Genomic DNA, 19,963 nt, shown 5'->3' with positions numbered 1-19,963 from the left:
TGAAGGGTTTTTCTGCTTCATTTTTTTGTCTCAGTTGAAACTGCAGATATTTCCTTGACTTTTCAGTGAGCTGGATGCAGTTTAGGTGAGGATCTGACCACTGCAAACTTTAGTCATTTCACTTGTTCCTCCTCACCAATGGTCTTTTCCCACAGTTCTGTGCCATGGACAAGCTAAAGCAGTAGCATAAAAGTCCTGATATTTGACCATAAGTAATGTAATATTATCAGGGGTTTCTAATAATTTTTATTCAATGTCACAGTCTTTGGGAAACAACTTTTATCCCTAGACTTTGCAAGTTGTATTTTGAATTTCTGAATCTGGGTAGATTTCTAGATTAATTCCAAGTACTTGTAATAATCTGTCTTTCCCACCCCTAATTGATTTATTTATTTATTTATTGCCCCATTCACTCTTTCTACCTAAGTCTTCAGCAGATGCCTTTGCTTGAGTCAGACAGATTCTTCAGCATTTCAGAAATCTTTTTTTGAGGCCCATACAGCAAGTTGTAGGATTGACAGAAATAGCTACCAGGATGGAACCTTCTTGCATCACTAAAAATGGCTTCTTTGGGAGAAATAGGCAGATTATGGCCGTATTTCAGAGATGAATCTGAAGTTTTAACCCTTCTGTTAGAACCTGATTTTAAAACAGAGGATTCCTAAATGACGGAAAAAGAAAAAAGGAAAACATGGGAACAAATCCAAATGACGAATAAATAAATAAAAATAATAAGCAATTAAAAAATAAATATTATAATGAAAATAATGATAATAATAATAATGGTGATAATAATGGTGGTAATAATGGTGGTAATGATAATGATAATTAATATGATGATGATGATAATAATAATAACAACAAAAATCCATTATTTGCCCAAAAAAGCACAAGAACCCTTTGTAGAGATGCACAGGCTAACTTTCATGTCCCAGTCCTTAATTTTTCCATCTTTTCCCTCATGCCCTGTGTGCTGTTGCTCCACCCTCTGGAGTGATGCTTTTCTGTGGTGCTGGTGCCCAGCTCTGGAGTGGAGATGCTGTGTAATTACTGAGCGTTCCTGGCTCTGTGCCTTGGGGAGAGGAGATCATGGGCCCTTAGGAGCTGTTGCTGCCCTTCTACAAAGTCTGGCTCCACCTGGTCCCAAGTTTTCCCTGCTGCTTACAGTAATTCAGCATTTCCAAGCAGCATCTCAAATCAATTTGTGCTTTGGAAGGACTGTATATTATGTTACTCTGCTATTTGTGGGAGAATGCCTTTTTTTGGAGCTTCCCTTCCAGTGCTACTCTTGATGCAGGATTCCTGGGTGTAATTTAGTGAATGGTTTTAGAGGGCAATGGAGCAATAACAATTTTTTATTATTTACTTTGGAGTCAGTATTGTTTAAGCATACATTCAGTAAGTTTCTTTCCCAAGGGTTGGCTTGTTTTTTTTCACAGATTTTCCACCTGAGCCTTGGCAGGAGGCAGGGTGACCAAAGCTGTTTTTTCTGGGTGAGACACTGAGGGTGTGGGAAATTGTCTCAGGTAAAAATGTGCAGGAGCTGTTCTAAGTAACCCTGCTAGAAAAAAAGGTAGTGGAAAAAAAGGGGTGAATCAGAGGTATTGCAATCAAATGGCAAAATTAGATAAAATTAGGGAAAAATTGAAGAAAATTAAAAATAAATAGAACACTTGCTCTTGTCAACAGCAAAAGGCAGCCCCTCAGTGCTTGATGAGTAATTTTTGTTTAGCAACAGGCTGAACAACTTCACATTCTTCCTCTGTGTGTGTGTGTGTGTGCTCTGGTGCCCCTGGCTGGCAGGTGGGACCTGCCGGAGGGCACTTTAAAAATGGGCTTTTAAATATGACACCCTCTTTTGTCGGGGTGTCACAACGTGGTGGCAGCAGCAACCAAACTCTGTAGGGTTTGGCTTCTGTGCCTTAAAGAGCTACAAATAAATAAAAATGCTATGCCTGAAAGTTCATCTCACGGCACTTCTGAAATAAAAAAAAAATAAAAGGAACAGAGCTCAGGAAAAAGCAATTGGTATCAGACTCCACCGTTTCACTCCCAAAGTCACAGATCTTTGAATTTAAGGACAAAAATAAAACGCATTGCAGAAAACAAAGAGGAGGCAGGGAAGTTTATTGTTTGCTTAAGTGGCTCTTGGGGCTTTTTTGGTGCTGTGTATTTCCTAAGCTGTAGAAGCATTTGAAGTGGGGAAACATCTTCAAAGGAAGTGCAGTTTCCAAGCAGATTCCGATACATTTCCTGGTCCAGCTCATGAGCTGTTTTCATGTAAACCGGCTTCTTGCACTCTGGGCATCGTCTGCAGTGAGATGCCACCCTCTTAAAGTTTCCCTGTCGCCGATTTTAGCCTCGGAGCCAGCTGCTCGCAATCCCTGAGTTTTCTCAGGCAGCTTTTCCCAGGAGCGTCTCCTGCTGCCCACACCCCTCCCACCCCACCCCGCGTTCCTGCGCTGCCTCCCGGCTCCCTGGGACGGGAGAATGGGTCGTGTGCCCGTCCCGGCTGGCTCCTGCCGCCGCCTTTGGGGAGCACCCGCGGGGCTGGCAGCGCAGGCGGCTCTCGGGGGGCGGCTCTCGGCCAGCCCGGGCCGGGCAGCTCCATAGGGAGCCTGGGCTGGGCCGGACCCGGCTCCGGCTGCGCGGGGAACAGAGCGCGGAGCCTCCGCTGCCCCTGCCCGGCATCCTGGCAGGACCATGGTGGAGCTGAGGGGATCCCCAGAGAATGCAGGGCGCAGGTGAGACACATCCCTCCGGACACGGCCGGATTCCTGCCGCGATATCCCTGCCCCGATATCCCTGCCCTGATATTCCTGCCCCGATATCCCCGCCGCGATGTCCCTGCCCGCGATGTCCCTGCTGAGACATTCCTGCCGTGATCCCTGCCCCGATATCCCTGCCCCGATCTTCCCGCCGCGCTATCCCTGCCCCGATATTCCTGCCTGGATATCCCTGCCGCGATTCCTGCCCTGATCCCAGCGGGGCGGGGTTGGCTGCGAGGCACAGAGGTGTTCTGCTGGAGGTTTAAATGACTTGACTCAAAGCGACTAGAAACTTGCCGGGGTTTTGTCCCTGTTACACGTCTGTGCATTTTCTATTCATTTATGCATTTTCCTTTTATTCGTTGTTTCAGCTTGGTGCAAAGGTCCTTAAAGGGATACATTCCTTTAAAGAGATGTTTATGTTGGTACTTTTCTGTTCACTGGTACAGAAATTAAGTGTTAGTATTAGAACAACGTGTAGATGCAAAGATGAAGAACAGGTTTTTGTAAACTGCTTAAAATCTATTTTGTTGCCACTAAAATCACGAGGTTTCTTTTTCTCCCTCTCACTGAAAGCCCTTACCTAAGCCCTTACTTTACCTAAGGTAGTACATTTTTAAATGACATTGGATTTCTAGATAAGGCCATCATTTAAGGGCACCCTGTAGGAATATTTGTCAGGGTTTCCTTGTGGCAGGCATTATGAGATGTTTCTAGCATAGGAAGGGTGTTGCCAACCTTGCTTCCTGTCCCCTAGAAAGTGATGGTAAATCAAAGCAGTTCAGGGAATCCTACAGGTTGCACATAAAAAACAAGAAGATTCGGTTTCCTTTCAATATAAAGGACACTGCCTTAGCAATGGCACTTGCTTTTCCAGCAGCTTTTGTCCTAAAATATATTAAGTGATAGCAAGCTAGAAAGCATTTAAGTTTTCTGCCTTTTGATATGGTTGAGCAGTTTCCAGTAGGTACAAAACCAATAAATGCTGTCTAAGGAACCGGGGAATGGAATCTCCTGAGTCAAATGTTTTCTACCTTGGAAACCTCCTTTAATAGGTACTGATTACGACCTCCTCCTTAGTCATTATCCTCCTCATCCATAGACAGGGTGAATACTAATTTACTAACTTGGAGAGACTGTTTTTGTTAGCCTGAACCAATGGGCTTGTTCTGCAGCTGCTTTTGAATTACATGATCAGAAAATGAAAACCTTCTGCCTCAGCTTTTTTTCAGACAAACATGCAATTCTTTGAGAAAGCAAACTTTTGGCAAACTGCTCAGAAAAGTTCAAGGCACCACAATGCCTATTCCTTCCAAATTTCATTTAAGTGATTTTTGGGGTAGTTACCACGAGGTTGCCTTTAGAATTTCTTGTCTCTTTTTTGGGGCTCTTTCATGTGATTAACATGTTAATAGGGTAGAGAATTAAGAGTACAATACAGGGGAGCTGTGGAAGGCAGATGTGAGCAGCAACTTACATTCCTGCAAATTCTTCATGTTGTTGCCCAGCTTTATCTGATATTCTGTGGGTACTCTTTCTCTCTTTAAAATCTCCAGGGAGGGAAAAAAAGTGTAATTGCAATGAATACTTGAGGTGACTTGTGTCAGAAAGATCTGTCATGGCTCTTTAAAGCTCATGGGAACAAATCAGCTTCATTTGTGCATGAGCAGGAGGAAGGGACATTCTGCTACACTGAGCCTTGTATTGCCATTTTCTGCTATCTGGGAGTCAGTGTAACGTGTAATACTGGAAGTCAAAGAATTTGGGGCTGCAGCAAATTACAAGGTGTGGATGGCATTTGTAAATGGCTCATTGGCATCAAGAGACAGATTCATTCTCCAGCCTCTAGAGGTAAGTACCTTGTCCAAGCTTTAATTCTCCACAAAGGCAAAGCTTCCTTTTATCTAGATTTCTTGGCTAATTGGCATCAAACAGCACAAATGTTTTTTAGGAGGGCCAATAATGGTGGGATTTGAAACTGGGCCAGTGGCAGAAGGGAGACCTAATGATCCCCTTCCATTTAATTTTCTTTAGCTATGGGTGACTGCTTCTGGTAAGGGAGAGGGAAATCTGCACAGGAAGTCAGCAAGCAAGTAATGCAACTACAGGCAGAACTCATGGTTTCAGCACTATCACTTCCACATGTAAAATTGTCTACAGGCTAGGAGTGTGTTTGTTATGGATTTAATGGGAAATGATGGTGAAACTGTTGTGGTACACACGACTGTAAAATTGGGTTACAGAGGAATGGCTGCTCCTCTGAGCAGGTGGTGGCAGCTACAAATGGCTGTGGTGAGTTTGTGTGGAACCATAGAACCATTAAGGTTGGAAATGATCTCCAGGATCATCAGCTCCAACCATTACCCTGGCACCTCTGAGGCCACCACTAAACAATGTCCCTAAAGGCCACATGCACACATTTTTTAACACTTCCAGGTGACTCCACCACTTCCCTGGGCAGCCTGTTCCAGTTCTTCACCACTGTTTCAGTGAAGAAATTGCTCCTGATGCATCCTTGCCTAGCAGAACAGTGCTGATCCTTGGGCTGTGGGTCTGCTGTGGTAATGTGTGATATTGCATTTTTCTTCTCCTGCACCTGCAGTGTGATGAGCAGGGACTTTAGGAGGGCAATGTTGTGATGTGAACACCTGCCAGGGAAGTGGAGCAGCTCTGCCAAAATGTTCCTTAGAGTCGAGTCTCTGGGCAACCTTCAAAAGTGGCACCAACCCACAAGCATGGAAAAATCAACATCTGGCTTTAAAAGAGAGGATTGAAACCATTTCTTTCTATTTATTTATCCATTTTCCTAATTGTTTTGATTCGTTTTGAGTAGGCTTCAGTCAGATTTCCACGCTCAGTCTCACTGAAACTGTTACAGACAGGTCCTTTCTCTAGAATAGATGTTGTAATTGTCTCCACATCTGTTTGGTTCCAGGGGTAATGGCTACAGAAAAATGCCAACTATACAAAAGAAAGCACAATTCCAATGCCAGCTTTCACAGCATTCATGCCCTTAAACCCTGGCCCAGTATCTCCCAAGGTCACTCCAAAATGTCAGCTGTATTTTCTCCATACTGAGTGTCGAGGAGGAAGCTCTAAGATATTGCATCAGTCAGAAATTAAGGTCGTGTCCACAAGATGGAGGACTTGGTATGTCCTTGTAAAAATTCCTTCAACTCTGCAGTCTCTTCCCTTGCTGTGCTTCATTGCTTCACCACCAAATCTGGTCCCTAATTTGGGAACAGATTAAAAATCCCCTCCATATGCTGCCTTTCTTGCACCAATCCCCAGTGTTTGGCAGGGCCTTGGTCTTTGGCAGTTGCTGTATTTTGGTGCTCAGGCAGAGATTAGCATAGTCTTCCTATAAACACAGGTGGAACTGAGTGGTGAGAGGGAGGGAGACCATGATTCATGGGCAGGGGTAGGGAATCATGCTGCTGGTCACAGTCACTCATTCTCTGGAATGCTCCTACTTTTCTGCTGCCTGGGAAGTGCCAGCCAGGTGCTTTGGGGCCACTGCACACTGAGAGCTTTTTGGTGGTGGTTTTCTGTCTCCTTAAGTGGTGTTAAAAATGCAGGTAACTTCTTTTTTAGTCTGTGCCAGTCATGGAGAGTTCAGCTCCCACCTGATGGTGTTGGCAAAGCTGTGGTTTCTTGGTGCATAAAGGGAGCAAGCAGTGACCTGAGGGTGGAGTAAAGCTCCCTGCTGGCACGGCACCCTCAACCCTGCTCTGCAGGAATCGCTGGTATTTGGGTTGTGCTGAAAGCAACAAGTTGGACTCGTTGTGGGAGTGCTATGAGAGGCTGTTACCTGGAGCCAAACCTTGGAGGAAGAGGGTAAATAATGCTTCAGTTGATTGGGCAGTTCCTGTGTGATCTGGCCAGAAGCTTAAGTGTCATGGTCAGTAGATCATCACATCGGTCATGGTGAATGGAAGCCATCTGTGTGGGTGTCAGGCATTCTGATGGAACCAGAATGGTGCAGACTGAATGATAAGATATTTATTTCTCTCTCATATTTAGTTCTCTGCCATGTGAACTGGTTTTCTCAAAATTCTAGTTCTGTTATTCTGTGAAGGCATAGAAGGACTCCAAACCAACCACCACCCAAACCCCAGCCCTCACTAACTTGTTCTTTCATTTGTTTGCTTGTTGGAGATGTCATCTAAATGAGTCTAAATAAGAAAAATCTATCCTGGGTGTTTCCCAGCTCTGGTTGAGCCTCTATGCCCAAGGAAAAACAGAAGGTCAGGAAATAATAGTAGAGACCAACATGAATGGTGGAAGCATGCCAACAAAACTGCCTTAATCAATTATTTTCACAAAATACAGCACTTGTGAACACATGAATTGCGCAAACTATGTGGCCTGCAAGGTGAGGAAGAAAAACTCCTGGGAAAAATGTTATTTTGTGAATGCCAGCATCAGAAGTGAAGCACCCTTTACATTCTGTTCCTTAAATATATATAGCTGGGTGTATTCACACTTTAATACAAAATGCCTGTTGACATGAGGCATATGGTTCACAGTGAAAGGCACTCCAGAGTGGATGGCTCTGTAAATAACATCTTGGCCCTAATTTGGAATTAAATTAGCTTAATATTTTTGGAGTGGTCATTAATAGGTACTTAGAAACTTGCAGTCCTGCTAGAAGTGTAACTTAGCTGAATCCCTTGGCTATTCTGAGGATACCAGGGAAGTTGGCTTGAGTACAAAAATGTAATTAAGTTGGTGTGGATGTGGGAAAAAATACCCCATGGTTGTTCATCAGTGAAGTTCTGGAAATCCAACAGTTGTGCCCAGCTGAATTACCTGTATTGTTATATACTACAGAAGTTCAAGGTTTGTTGTTTTTCTCACCTTCCTTTTGAGCCTTTCTGTCCCTATTTATCTTTCCAGGCTGTCAGCAGGCACAGCTTTCACTGCCCCTGGATTCCTCTGTGTTCCTGAAATTGTTATTTAGGAAATTCTTTTTTCCTGCCCCCATCCTGAGTAAGCACTGGTAAAGGTCTCTGATCTCAGCTGGGCTGGGAGGGCTGGTGGTGCTCACTCTGGAAGGGAGGAGGACAATTTCCCAGCTAAGTGACAATATTACACCAGTGTGCAGAGGTTGTCATCTGCAGCTGGTTAAGAGCTGTTGAGAGTAAGTGTAGAGATCAGTGACTGTGCTAAAATCACTTCATTAAGCAATCTGAAAGGATAAAACACTGGGCTATAATGTGTATGTGTGGGCTGGCACTTCATCAGCAGGGTTTCACTTTCCACAATAAATGAACTGGCTTGAAGAGAGACTTGAGTGTCCATCCATTTATTTTTTCTGATTAAAAAGGGTTTTCTGTGTACTATGCCATGCTCCAATGGGGCTGTCTCCATCTTCTCATGTCTGACATAATTCTGCTATTGATTTACACTGCAACAGAGTTATTCTGCTCATAGCTTGCTCACAGGATCCTGTCACAGCACTCACTACACGCTGCTTTTGCTCAGGTAGTTTAAGCCAAAAAAGTTACCCATGTTCCAGAATAACTGTGAATACTCCCATCATTATTTCCTAATACAGACTGAGTTACTCAGCCTTGTCCACTGGGATCCTGTTGAACTAGATCACAGCTTGGTTAGGAGGCTGTTAGATTGTAATGCTGCTCCTCAAAGCAAAATTACTTTCATTATAGATAGACACTTAAAATGATTTAATGAAGGAAACGGAGCCTTGTGCATATAGAATTGACATTTTTAGGTGTCTGAGAAATTTATTTTCAAGCCAGCTGCTCGTTCCATGCTATGGCATTGAGAATAGGACTGGAAAGTTAGTTCTGCTTTGCATTTTTCTGGGGCAAAGTGCTCAGATAACTCCTGTTATTTCCTGATGGGCAGGAATGAAGGTGAGTAGTTTTGCCTGACACATGACATTGTTCCAGAGGTTGGAGAAACAAACACTCATTGTTTCTTATTCCCTCCTAAATTTTCTGTAAGACATTTTATTAAGAATGACTTGGGTGTACAATATCTAACATATATTGCTGTGAGGACATCATCTCCTGCCTAAAGCAATATCCATCAGTCAGTCTGTCAGCACCTGTCCCTAGTGCATGTAAGACCCATTTTTCCTCCCCTTGAAAATGCCTCATGCAGAGAACATTAATACATTATGATTTATAATCCTACACTATGTGCTTACAAAGCATCTGCATCACAAGGCATCTTTGCTCTATTATTTGTATATATTATGAATTCTCACTTACTAAAAATTCCTGTAGAAAACTCTGAGACTTATGCTTCTGGGTAGTTTCACTGATCAAGACAGCTGATTTGCTAATTTTTAAATTCACAGGATGGCAAAGCTGCTTAGCTTCACAGGTTCCAGACTCATAACTTCAGGAGAGTGACATTTGTGACAACTGCAGAGTTCAGTCAGTGGCTGTAATGCAGGAATTACCAGGGAGGGATGCAGACAAGTTTTAAATGATTGGTTTTTTTAAGATGCTCCAAAGCAGAAGTGCTTGCTTTAATTTCCAGACTTGAGAACTCATCTGCTTTTAGAACTCAGGGGTGAGGGAGATAAACCCAAACACTTTGAACAGGTTTTCTCATGTTCTCACCTGCTATCCTGTGCAGCTACTGGTGCTAATTTTGGAAAGCAGTCTCTCAAGATAGATATTAACTGCTTCTTGTCCCTGCTTTTTGATTGGGTTTTTTTTGGTTTGTTTTTTTTAATTACTACTTTGCTGACCCTTCCCACCTCTCTATATTTTCATATTTTCCATACTTCTGCTCTGGTCAGTAGAGCCATTTGCATCTGGATTTGCATTGGTTCAACAAACTCCCAGTGTAGGTAGGTCCCACAGCATGAAAATAAGTTAGTCATATTTTGAATAGTCTTCTCATGCTGATTTGCATTTTATCTTACAATCTGGCTGTCCTGGAAAATTTGGACAAGACTTTTTTATGGTTTTTGGAAAGCTTTAGAGCACAAGACCTCCTTTAAGACAAATTTAAGAAGGTATTCACAATAAAAGTTCTGCTGTGAGCAGCACCTCCTGCAGCTGTGGAGCCTGTCTCTGGCTTTCTTGCACAGCAAAGGTTTTAAAATCAAAATCAATGCTCAGAGGAGTCTGAAGATATGTTTGAAGGAATTGTTTGAAACTAGGTATTCAAAGGATGTAAGCAGAGATGACACTTCTGATCCCAGGGTTTGATAATGGTCTGTCAAAGCACACAAACCTCAGCCAGAGCCCAGTGGTTGGGAGATGAGGCTGATAAATTCAGTCTTGGATCTAAGGAGCAATTTGCTAAGCAGAGGGGAGTTAACCATTGGAACAGCTTACAGGGGATCAGACAGGCTCTTTGTGGCTTTGTGAGGGTGCTGACAACTGGGGGTCCCTTTTTCTGGCAGCCAGGTCTTTGTTCAGAGAGAATTCAGGGGATGGATAAAGTCACTGGGGGAGGTTCTAAAGGTGTTTCAAGTCAGGTTAGATGGATCTGGTGTCTCTCCTACATCTTTTCTATCACTTCAAATTCCCAGGACTTCTAGGGGGACTGTGTTCATGACTTACTCTCTTACAAGGACTTTTTAATTCTTGCTTTTGTTCTGATGTCAGTCTCCACCTCCTGACAGTCCCTTGCAGGCAGGTTACTGTTGTATTGCACTGCATGTTAGTGTGACCTGTTAAACCACACAGAACTAAGATAAATAATAGGGATGCATTTATGCAGGGTTTCCCCAGGAATGTTAACTCCCAGGAAAATCTGCTTATCAAAAACTTCACTGTCCTTTCAGTTCCTAGTTGCATCCTCCTGCCTGAAGTCTTTGCCAGTTCTAGTTCTATTTTTAACAAAGCTTTTTTTAATCTTCCCATATTTTAAAATACTCCAATAAGCCAGTTTCTTATTTGATATGCAATATATTTTCCCTGCTATCATGAACATTTTAAAATATTGGAAGGGATTAATAAAGATAAATTATTACACAAGATGAGGCAGCCAGGGAGGAAAACAGGATCTGTATGTGATTTGTACTCCTAGAAAGGACACAAAATTGGTAAGTGTTCATAGGAAATCAATACTCATAACTCTGTTTTCTCTAGAACCTTTTATTTATAGAGAAGATAGTTAATATAGCAAGTTTTTAATGGAAAGACACCCAGGTGATTGCAAGTACAGGATTTGATTAGGGAACTATAAGAAAGGAGTTGAAATTTTAATTTCATATTGACCAACCAGATAGACCAAAATAATTATCTAATCCTTTCTGGAAAAGTTATTTAATTCCATTCTTGTTGCGAGTAGATTTACATCATCGATTTGCACAGTCTTAAAGAAAAGGTTCTACTTGTTAAAGTTGGACAAAATGTGATCCTCCCACACACAGAGGGAAATCTGTTGGAACAGTTCATTAAAAAAATATAAATCAGCTCAGGTGACTTAATAATAAATTTTAAATTAAATTACCACAGGTGGAAATCTATCTATCACAGGATTTTATGTGATGTAGGGAATGTTTTTAGGTTTCCATCCCAGCCATGGGATACAGCTGCACTTGTTCAGTGGGAACAGGAGGACAGCTCTGCTCAGTCTGGCATGCTGCTGGGGTACCTGGCTCCTGACTGCCTGTCCCATGTTCCCTCATTAACTGGGAATTCTGTAGAGCATCTGCCCTGCTTGGCAGGTGTTTTATGAAAATATCTGTCCTGCACAAACAATACTTGCTACAGTTTGTCTTAGTAATTGGAATTTTCCTCCCTGCTGGGACTTGATAGCTCTCTCTTTTTTTTTTCCAATTCATTTGTTGGTTGGTATCTAATTTTTTGCTTTGCTGATCTAATGGCTTTTTGGTGTAGCTTGGGTTTTAGTCAGTGGTCAGCAAATATCCTTATTTGTAATAGGGACTGGCAAGTGTATGAATTATTTAAAATAAAGACAGGTTCAGAAACTGGTGAGCAAAAGGCAGCTGTCTCTTTAAAGAGTGCAGTTTGATCAGAGCATCAGCCCCATCCCCTGAGGACAAAGGCAATTTTGATTTGTGGGGCCCAGGAGTCCCTCACTTACCAGGATTCGTCACTGCTCGTGCATGTGTAAACCTGCAAAACGCTCTTTTGTGTGGAATAAATCCTACACTGTAAATCCTGCACATTAAATGTGACCCCTCATAAAGTCACAGCAACGAGGCTTCACTGCAGAGCCAGCTCGCTGTCCAGGCAGGGCAGAGTTATTTCCCATTTACCTTGTTTTTATTTTTTTTTGTTTTAGATAAATAACCACCCATCAGTGCTGATGGCTTGGTTTTAATTTTTTTAGACAAATAACACCCATCAGTGCTGATGGCTTGGTTTTTATTTTTTTTAGATAAATAACCACCCATCAGTGCTGCTGGCTTCTTTGAGCCCCCGGGATTGCTGCTGTGTCCTTACCTGTGTCTGTGGCAGTGGGGGCCGAGTCCAGCAGGGCTGTGGCTGTGCTCGGTGCTGAGGAAGAGGAGGGATTCCCCTGTCGTGGTGCTGAGGCAGAGGAGCAGTTCCCTGTCCGTGCTGCTGTTGGCAGCCAGCAGCAGATTCCATTATTGCCGATCAACGCGCCGCCATGCAGGAGGAGGGGAGAGGGAGGGGTGGGAGCTTCCTATTCACACATTGATCAACCTGCCATTGCATGAACAAATTCATTGCAAGGAAGGCTGGGATGCTGGGATAATAGCTGGAGCAGGAAGGGGCTTGTAAACAGGGGAATGCAGGCTCGTTAGAAGTGGGGAGGGGATTTAAATTGCCTCTGAGCTTGCTGGGTTGTTTTTTTTTTTTTTTCCTAGCAAAAAGCGCAATACCTGAGCCTTCAAACAAAGCCAACACTGTGAGGAGTGGTAGGGCTACATTGCACTTAGCTGATGAGCTATTGTGCTGACTTATTTGAGCTTCTTCAGCACTGATGTGTTTCTACTTTTTTGCTTAAGTTGATTCTGTCATAACCTGCTGCCTTTTCTGGATTTTGAGACCTCAGTGTCCCCTGCTTCCCTTTTTTGCCTTCTCTCTGTTCCTGCTTGGACTGAAATCTGCCACAAAGGGTCAGGTACAAATCCCAGTTGCTGCTCCCACCCATGCCTGCCGTGGCAGAGGTAGGGTTGGGAGAACAGTGCAGATCAGGCTCCCATGTTTGCCAGTGTAGGCAATAACTGGAGTGCTGCAACCCCAAGACCATCAGCTCTTCCCCATCCTTCCTACCCTGCTTCGATCACTTACTGTGTTCTGTATGGAAAAGTTTTCTGGCTGGAGAATAAGTCTGCTTTCTCCTGGGCATGTGGCTGAATGGCTGGATAGCAGCACTGAAGATGAGAAAAGCCTTCTCTCGTTCCTTGGTACGGTAGGGTACAAACTGCATTTTTGGGGTTTTAACACTTTACTGGGAAACTTTACCACTTTGGTGCTTAATTTCTTTGGTGTTTCAGTTACCTGACCTTATTTCTTTTTAGGAGCTTTTAAGTGGTGTCAAGTTTAATTAGAACTTGGTTACAGCGTGTTTGAAATAGTTACAAACACACTGGGCAAGGGTTACCTTGTAAATGGGCATGTGCCCTGCAGCCCATGAACTGAACTGGATAAACAATGTTATTTACTGCTCTGGTTTTCCTCTCTGTGCCTTTTGACAAGCTGATCGCTGGGCTCAGTCCACTTCCTCTCATTTCTGTCAGCTTGCCTGACTTCTGAACTGTGTGATGGCAGCAAGATAAATCAGGGGAGACTGCTCAAAGTTTTTCTTCTTAAGAGAAATGTGCAGATGCATTTAGAATCAAAATTCCCAAGGGGTGTCTTAACTGTGGGACCAGGTTTAGGGTTCACTGGCACCTCTTGGACATCTGCAGTGCATTGTGTCTTTTCCTGTGTCCATAACAATAATTCCTTCTGCTCAGGGACAAAATCCTGCCACAGAGCAAGAAGTGCTGAGGCTGGGAGCAGCTTTCTGGGCCATGGAGAGGAGCAGGCAGGAGCTGTTGAGCTTTGGTGTATTCAAGAGCCAGCGGGGCTGTCCCAAAGGATTGCTTTGGGATAGCAATAGAATGCCTCTATTCACAGCCCTTTTACAGACAGTGAAAAGATTGGTTTGGAAAGCTGTGGCTCAAGGCCGTTGTTTAATAATGAGGACAATAAATATTGATATCATACTAATGTGTGTTTAAGTCATAAGCCTCTAAACAAATTAGGCTGCAGGAACAAGTTACCATGCCTCAGCTGATCCGTGTTAATTGTCTGTGTGCAATCTCTGCAGCAAACACAAGGTAATTTGAATTAGCAGGGGCAGTCCAAGATCATTAGGAACTAACGAGGACATCAGCATCTCCAGGTCATGGGCAGCAGCTCCTTGTCTCTGCTTTTGTGTTGGCGCTGTTGTCCAGGCAATTTGTTTGGCTGTGTGTGGAGTCAACCATTAAGGGAGGTTTTAGAGGCTGCTGCATGGGGAGGTCAGAAAGGGGCAACTATCCCAAGTTTTGTACAGCCAGGCAGAGGATGTGTTGAGCAGTTTAGGGATGTGCATCTGCTTCATTTCTGACTTGGTTTGCAGAGCTGGAGGATTTGTTCTTCTGCTTCAAAGTGAATGCATCAGTGTAAGAACAACTGATGTTGTACTCACTCAATGCCATTACAGTTTCCTCCAAACTTTCAGGGAAAATAAATTGCGGAAGTTTTTACTTGAATCCCCCAAATTATTCTCTCCTGTGATATCTGTGCCTTTTCTTCCAGCCTCCTCTAGTGTTCCCCTACTGCACATGTTAGGTCTTGTCTTTCAGACTGTAAAGTTGTTTAGGAATAATGAGTTAAGAATCTTTTAAGTGACTGTTTGTATCATTTCGGTTGCTTTCTATGCACCTTCCATACTGGGCACTGATTCAATTATACCTTTTTTATGTGCCAGCACAATGCAGGTGTCTAACACCAACAGAATTGCCTGTCTGTAAATTAAAAATCTTTTATAGTTACCTGGGTCATCTTCCAAGATTTATCTGATCGACCCAATTCTTAGTAAAGCACAGTAAGTTCTTTTCAAACCCCTGCTAATGGACTGGGAGAGTTTTTGATCATAGTTTGTATCTAGCAGTTATTTGATGCTGGAGTTCTACAGCCAGTGAGCTTTGCAGGGTTCCCTTTATATTTCCCTTTCCAGGCTTGGCAGCTTTTGTGCACTTCAGTGTCCTGAAACTTGGTTGCATTCACTCTGATGTATCTTCTTGTGATTATTTTCCCTGTCTGGTTGCCTTGATAAATGTGGAAAAGCTATCTCTGCAAATTTCCCTTTTTTTCTTTAAGTTATACCTTGCAGGATTTGCATAATGTATTTTAGTCAGAATACAAACTTGGACTTCAGGACTTAAAAGAGATTAGGGGGTTTGAGTGTTCTTTTACCTTAGGTTTTTTGTACAGGCATTTAATGAAATTTTTATGATAATCTGTGGATTGGGCCCAAGTCTGAATTCTCCCCAAGTGAGCAAAATGAGAGAGAATGCTTATTGCAAGATAAAACATTAACTTTTTTATTTACTTTTATATGAAGCTTCCTATTTCACTAGGTAATCCCCATCAGAAAAATGCTGTTGAAACACTTCTTCCTCTTCTTGTTCTTCCTTCTATATCTGCAAATAATTCCTAGCTGGTGCGGCTGAACCAGAAAGCTGGGAGGTTTGTTTAGTGTCTGCTTCTCCCACCTGGAGAAAAAGCTCTTCACAGTGAAAACACAAATTTCCACCACAGCAAATGTTCCAAGTGGCCACAGGGCCCAGCAACAGGAAATTTAGGGGAGCCCCCAGAGCCCTGTGGTGACCAGAGGGCACTGAGGCTACACCACTGTGGCAGAGAGGTTCCTTCAGAGGAGGGCACCCTCACCACTGCTCCATGTAGTAATTGGCACCTGGCTTACACAAACCTTCCTCCTGGCCTACAGAACAAGCCTTGGTGTTGCTGTGGGTGGAGAGTGGCTCAACAGGATGGGAGAAGAGACCTACCTGCATTGTATCCTTGGGCAGTTCCCTCCTCAGAGGCATGTGCCACTGCAGAGTCATTGGCTCAGCTAATTAGGAAATGACTGTTGCTATGTAATGTGTAAATAGTTATTTGGAGAAATACTTATTTCCATAAGTATTACTGGTATCACCAAGATATCAGGTGATAAAAGTGACCCGTTGGCATGTTTACAACTCATTTGTTTGATGGTATGGTGGAAAGTGTCCCTGCCTGGATGGTCTTTAAGGCCCCTTCAATCCCAAACCATTGCAAGATTCTACAATTTTTTTGTTAAAGATTGAAATGGGGAGGAGCTGTCAGGTGGGTTTTCTTCCCTTTTGCCTTTTTTTTTTTCCCTTTTCTTCCCAGAAACAGATGGGCTGATAATGCTTTCAGGTTGTTTTGATGGATAAACAATGTGATCTGTCTGTAGCCTTGCTCCCTGAGAGTGAGCAATGCAGAAAGCACTTGTAATTTAATACTAAGCTGATGAGAGGTGCATTGATTTTTGCAGCAGGTGAAGATTATGCAAGAGTAGCCTCAAGCATTACTAGTGGAGCAGGGGAGGGAACTGTCTTAATTTTTTGCCTGGTGGTGACAGTATAGATTTCTTTCTCAAGACTCAGCAAAAATGCTGTTCTACAGGCGTCATAGCAAGTTGCTTCAGCTTTTGATTTCCAGTTAATATATCCCTACAACTTTGCTGCATCTGGGTCTTCCTTTTCCTAGGGACTAAGTGTATCTATTTGCTCTTGTTTTTAGAAGGAGAAGAAGAGGGAAAGGTAGTTTTTATTTTTAGTTCACTGCAGGCACCTAGTGAATATTTCATTTTCCCTTCCCCATTTGGTACACTTCTGTGGTGGTGTGAGAAAAGAAGAAACTCATTTTGCTGATGAAATGCCTACATTTTATTTGCAGAAAAGTTGGATTGCTGCTGGGGGGATGTTGGGGAGGAGAGGGAAGGTGAGGGAGCCAGGCACATTCCTTGTGGAAGCTTTTCAACTCCATTCAGTTTAAAGTTAAGCTCTTCCCCAAACTGCCCCTCCTGCAGAACGTGTTGTGGAAAATAGTGAGGAATTAGTGCTGGTGTTTCCATTTATGACTCAGCAAAGTTAACAGAGTGTTTTAAATTACCGGGGCAGCTTTGATGTGATTTCCTGCTCGTGAGGAGCGGAGGAAGCCAAACCTCTTACGTTACTGCTTCCTAGTCAGAGTGAGATCAAAGGTGCTCACTCTAGCCCCGTTCCAATGGAATAATACATCAATCCCGTTTGCCTTTGTTACATGGACATGGGAATGGCAGAGACAATTCTTTATACCCTGGGCAGAGCAGTACTTACAGGTGCTGCAGAAAATAAAGTTTCCCTTCATCTAGGCCAGGGAGGCAGCTGGTGATAGCAAAGTGCACAGTCAGGTAAAACTGGCAGCACTGCAAAGGCTCCTGAGCTGCTGGGACTGACGGACTCAAAACCTTGGGCTGGACTGGCCCTGCTCCAAGTGCTTTGTTCTCCAAGGGTGCCCTGGTGGGGACTCACCCCGCAGCTCTGGAGCAGGTGATGCTGTAGCAGAGCCGGTGCTGCTCCGGAGGAGGAGGAGGGCTGTGCCCACAGAGCATCTCTCTCTCCTTGCTGTTCCCGCTGGCTCTGGTGGGCCGGGATGGGCTCGGTGGCTGCGGGCAGGGCTGGGGCATCGCCCCCACAGCCGGCTGTGCCTCGGTGCCACACCACACCTGTGTGTGCTGGGCTCTGCCCGGTCCCCAGGCTGCTCCCCCTCTTAGCACTCCTTTCCCCAACAGCGAGGGGCTCCATGTCAGCAGTTTGCTTTTGTTAAAAGATAAATATCTGCCGAGTGAGAGACTAATACTGCAGGGTCCGGATTCCTTCGCCTCTCCTCCTCTGTGCTCCATTTTGTCAGTCTCCAAGCATCCATGGGAGAGACGCATCATAACTCTGCTGAAATCAAAATCCGGCGTGCAAAGGCATCACAAGTAATGCTATCCCTGAAGAAAGCTTCTCTCCTTTTTTTTCCCCGGCTCTTTGGAGGAGAACGCCGCTCTCGTGGCACCAGCTGGCTGTCTCTCCCCATAAACCTTGCTTTTCGCTGCCGTGGATCAGGATGCTCAGGGAAAATTTCGGCAGCGGAGGGAAGGCGGCAGTTGGGCGGCTGTTAATAGCCTGAAAGTAACTAATGAGGATGTGCAGCCGGAGCGATTGATTGAGGAGCTGCAGTCAGCGCTGGGCGCTGCTGCTGCCGCTCCGCTCGCTGCTCCCCGCCAGGGAGGGAGGCAGGCAGGGCGGTCCGAGCGCCGCGATCCCTCCGGGGCCAGCCGCGGATCCCCGGGGCCGGCAATGGAACTTGAGGCAGCGTCTGGCTCTTGAAAGGAGAACGGCAGGAGTCAGAATGTCCCTGCCCGGAGTCACGGCTTGCTCCTGCTCTTTAAGGTTCAGAAGATAACAATGGACTTTCTGCTAGGAAGTGATTTTTTCCCTCCCCGTGTCGGGGGGTGTTTTGTGAAGCTGGATTCTTTAAAGTCTGGCAATTGAGCTGGAGATGGGCAGCACTTGTGATAAAGGTATCTGTATGCATACATATGCATATCTAGCTCGATATAAAAATGCATAGATGTGTGTTTGTGGAGAGGTTTTTAATGCTGTGTGTACTTTGTCATGCTGCTATTCCAGTATTTGTACTAGTCAAAGACTAGTGCAGATTTTATGAATATTCGTGCTCATCAGATCAGTCTGCATGGATTTAAGATGCCAAAGTCATGTCTTAGTAAGGTCATACAGCCAGAACAAGGAGAAGTTGACCTATTTTTTTTTTTTTTATCTGCAGAGATATATATGTCATATTGCCAGGCACTTATAAGTCTTCTGCTGGTTGCATGCTTTGAGCAAGTAGTGGGATCATACAGGACCAAACTTTGACCTTTGCTGAATTGCATTCAGCTGGGACTAAAATTGAGCTGCCCTGGGTCTTGGTTAGAGTTTTCTCTTAATTACTGCACTGCTTACGTAAAAAAATTCAATCTAAAACAAAATAGATTTAAGTTCTCTGAATACTGTCTCTCAAACAGTAACGGAATATTAAGTATGGCCAGGTATTGATCTTTACCAGCACTTTTTATTTTAATCTTCCACAGTCAAATCAGATTCAGAACCTTGAATCTGCCAGTGAAAATGCCATTGTAGGTTAACAAGGGAATAAGATACAGGTAAATAGAGGTGGGTTCATTCAGCAGTTTAGTAAGGCACTCAAAACTTTCCTGAGGCTCCTGTCCTAGAGAGCACAAAGCCTGACTATTCCCCACCCCCGGGCACCCATTCACCACCTTGTTCTTCTCTCCCTCAGAGGTCCCAGCAGAGAGATCTCCTCGCAGACGGAGCATCTCGGGGACCAGCACCTCTGAGAAAACCAACTCCATGGATGTCCCGAACACTTCTCCTTTCAGAGTACCAGTAAGTGTGCCTGCCCTGCACAGGGGCATTGTCTCATTGCATGGGAGGAGGACATTCAAATATCAGCGTACAGCCAGGCTGGGGGAGCCTGGGGGCAGAGGGATATTTGGTTAATATTGCCAGTAGACCAAGAGGTTTTGCTATCAAGTGTCATATATTATCAGTAAGATTCCTGATGTATCCCTAACTTGCTCCTTTTCATTGCCTTGATGTGAAGTTGCAGATAGAGAAACATCAGTGTTAATGTAGGCAGCGACCTATATAAATACTTTTGAAGTCACCTCCAGGGATTGCATTCCATATTCAATCCTGACAAGGAAACAAGTTCCTTTAGGTTGGTTATTTTTCCCTCTTGCCAGTGAAGTACATAGAAAATTGAAATGCTTTATAGTTTATTCAGAAGCTGATGAAATTTCTGCAGGTGCTTTAATTCCTCTTTAGCTCTTTGGGGTTTGTCCTGAGTTTGGTTGGCTGTGAGTCTGCATGAGAGTGGTTCAGTTACAGCCTGGGTTTTGCTTGGGCAGTCTTTGGTCAGTGTGTCCAGGAGCACAAAGGCATTTCTATTATTAGACTGAAGACAAATGCTTCAAGTTAAAATGAGGTGCCCAGTAATTTTCAACAATATTTGTTCATGTTTTAAAATATCTAACTTGAATATTGTGAATGTTTTCATGCTCTCCTTTACTTTTGGCAAGCAATCTTTGTACTTCAGAATAAATCCTGCATCATGTCATTTTAAAAATAAAATTAAAAAACAGCCAAA

At 43.8% G+C, this 19,963-nt stretch overlaps 1 protein-coding gene across 8 annotated transcripts in view; it reads left to right on the top strand.

Moving 5' to 3' along the window:
* RASAL2 (RAS protein activator like 2) overlaps positions 1-19,963 on the top strand; it is a 164,777-nt gene that overhangs the window by 98,081 nt on the left and 46,733 nt on the right. For 6 of the 8 annotated variants that reach the window (XM_054285631.1, XM_054285628.1, XM_054285630.1 and 3 more), the window contains exon 4: positions 19,094-19,200. In XM_054285631.1, the coding sequence (XP_054141606.1) occupies positions 19,094-19,200 (107 nt within the window). Of the gene's footprint in view, positions 1-2,682; positions 2,745-18,143; positions 18,315-19,093; positions 19,201-19,963 lie in introns of those variants that run through there. The other 2 variants (XM_054285633.1, XM_054285632.1) reach the window with 2 other exon arrangements.

Source organism: Melozone crissalis, unplaced genomic scaffold (genome assembly GCF_028551555.1).
Source record: "Melozone crissalis strain CALT ecotype California unplaced genomic scaffold, PUWL_Pcris_2 ptg000045l_1, whole genome shotgun sequence".
NCBI classification, from domain to species: Eukaryota; Metazoa; Chordata; class Aves; order Passeriformes; family Passerellidae; genus Melozone; species Melozone crissalis.
Note: the sequence above shows the minus strand (reverse complement) of the source record. Positions and strands in the feature narration are given on the sequence as shown.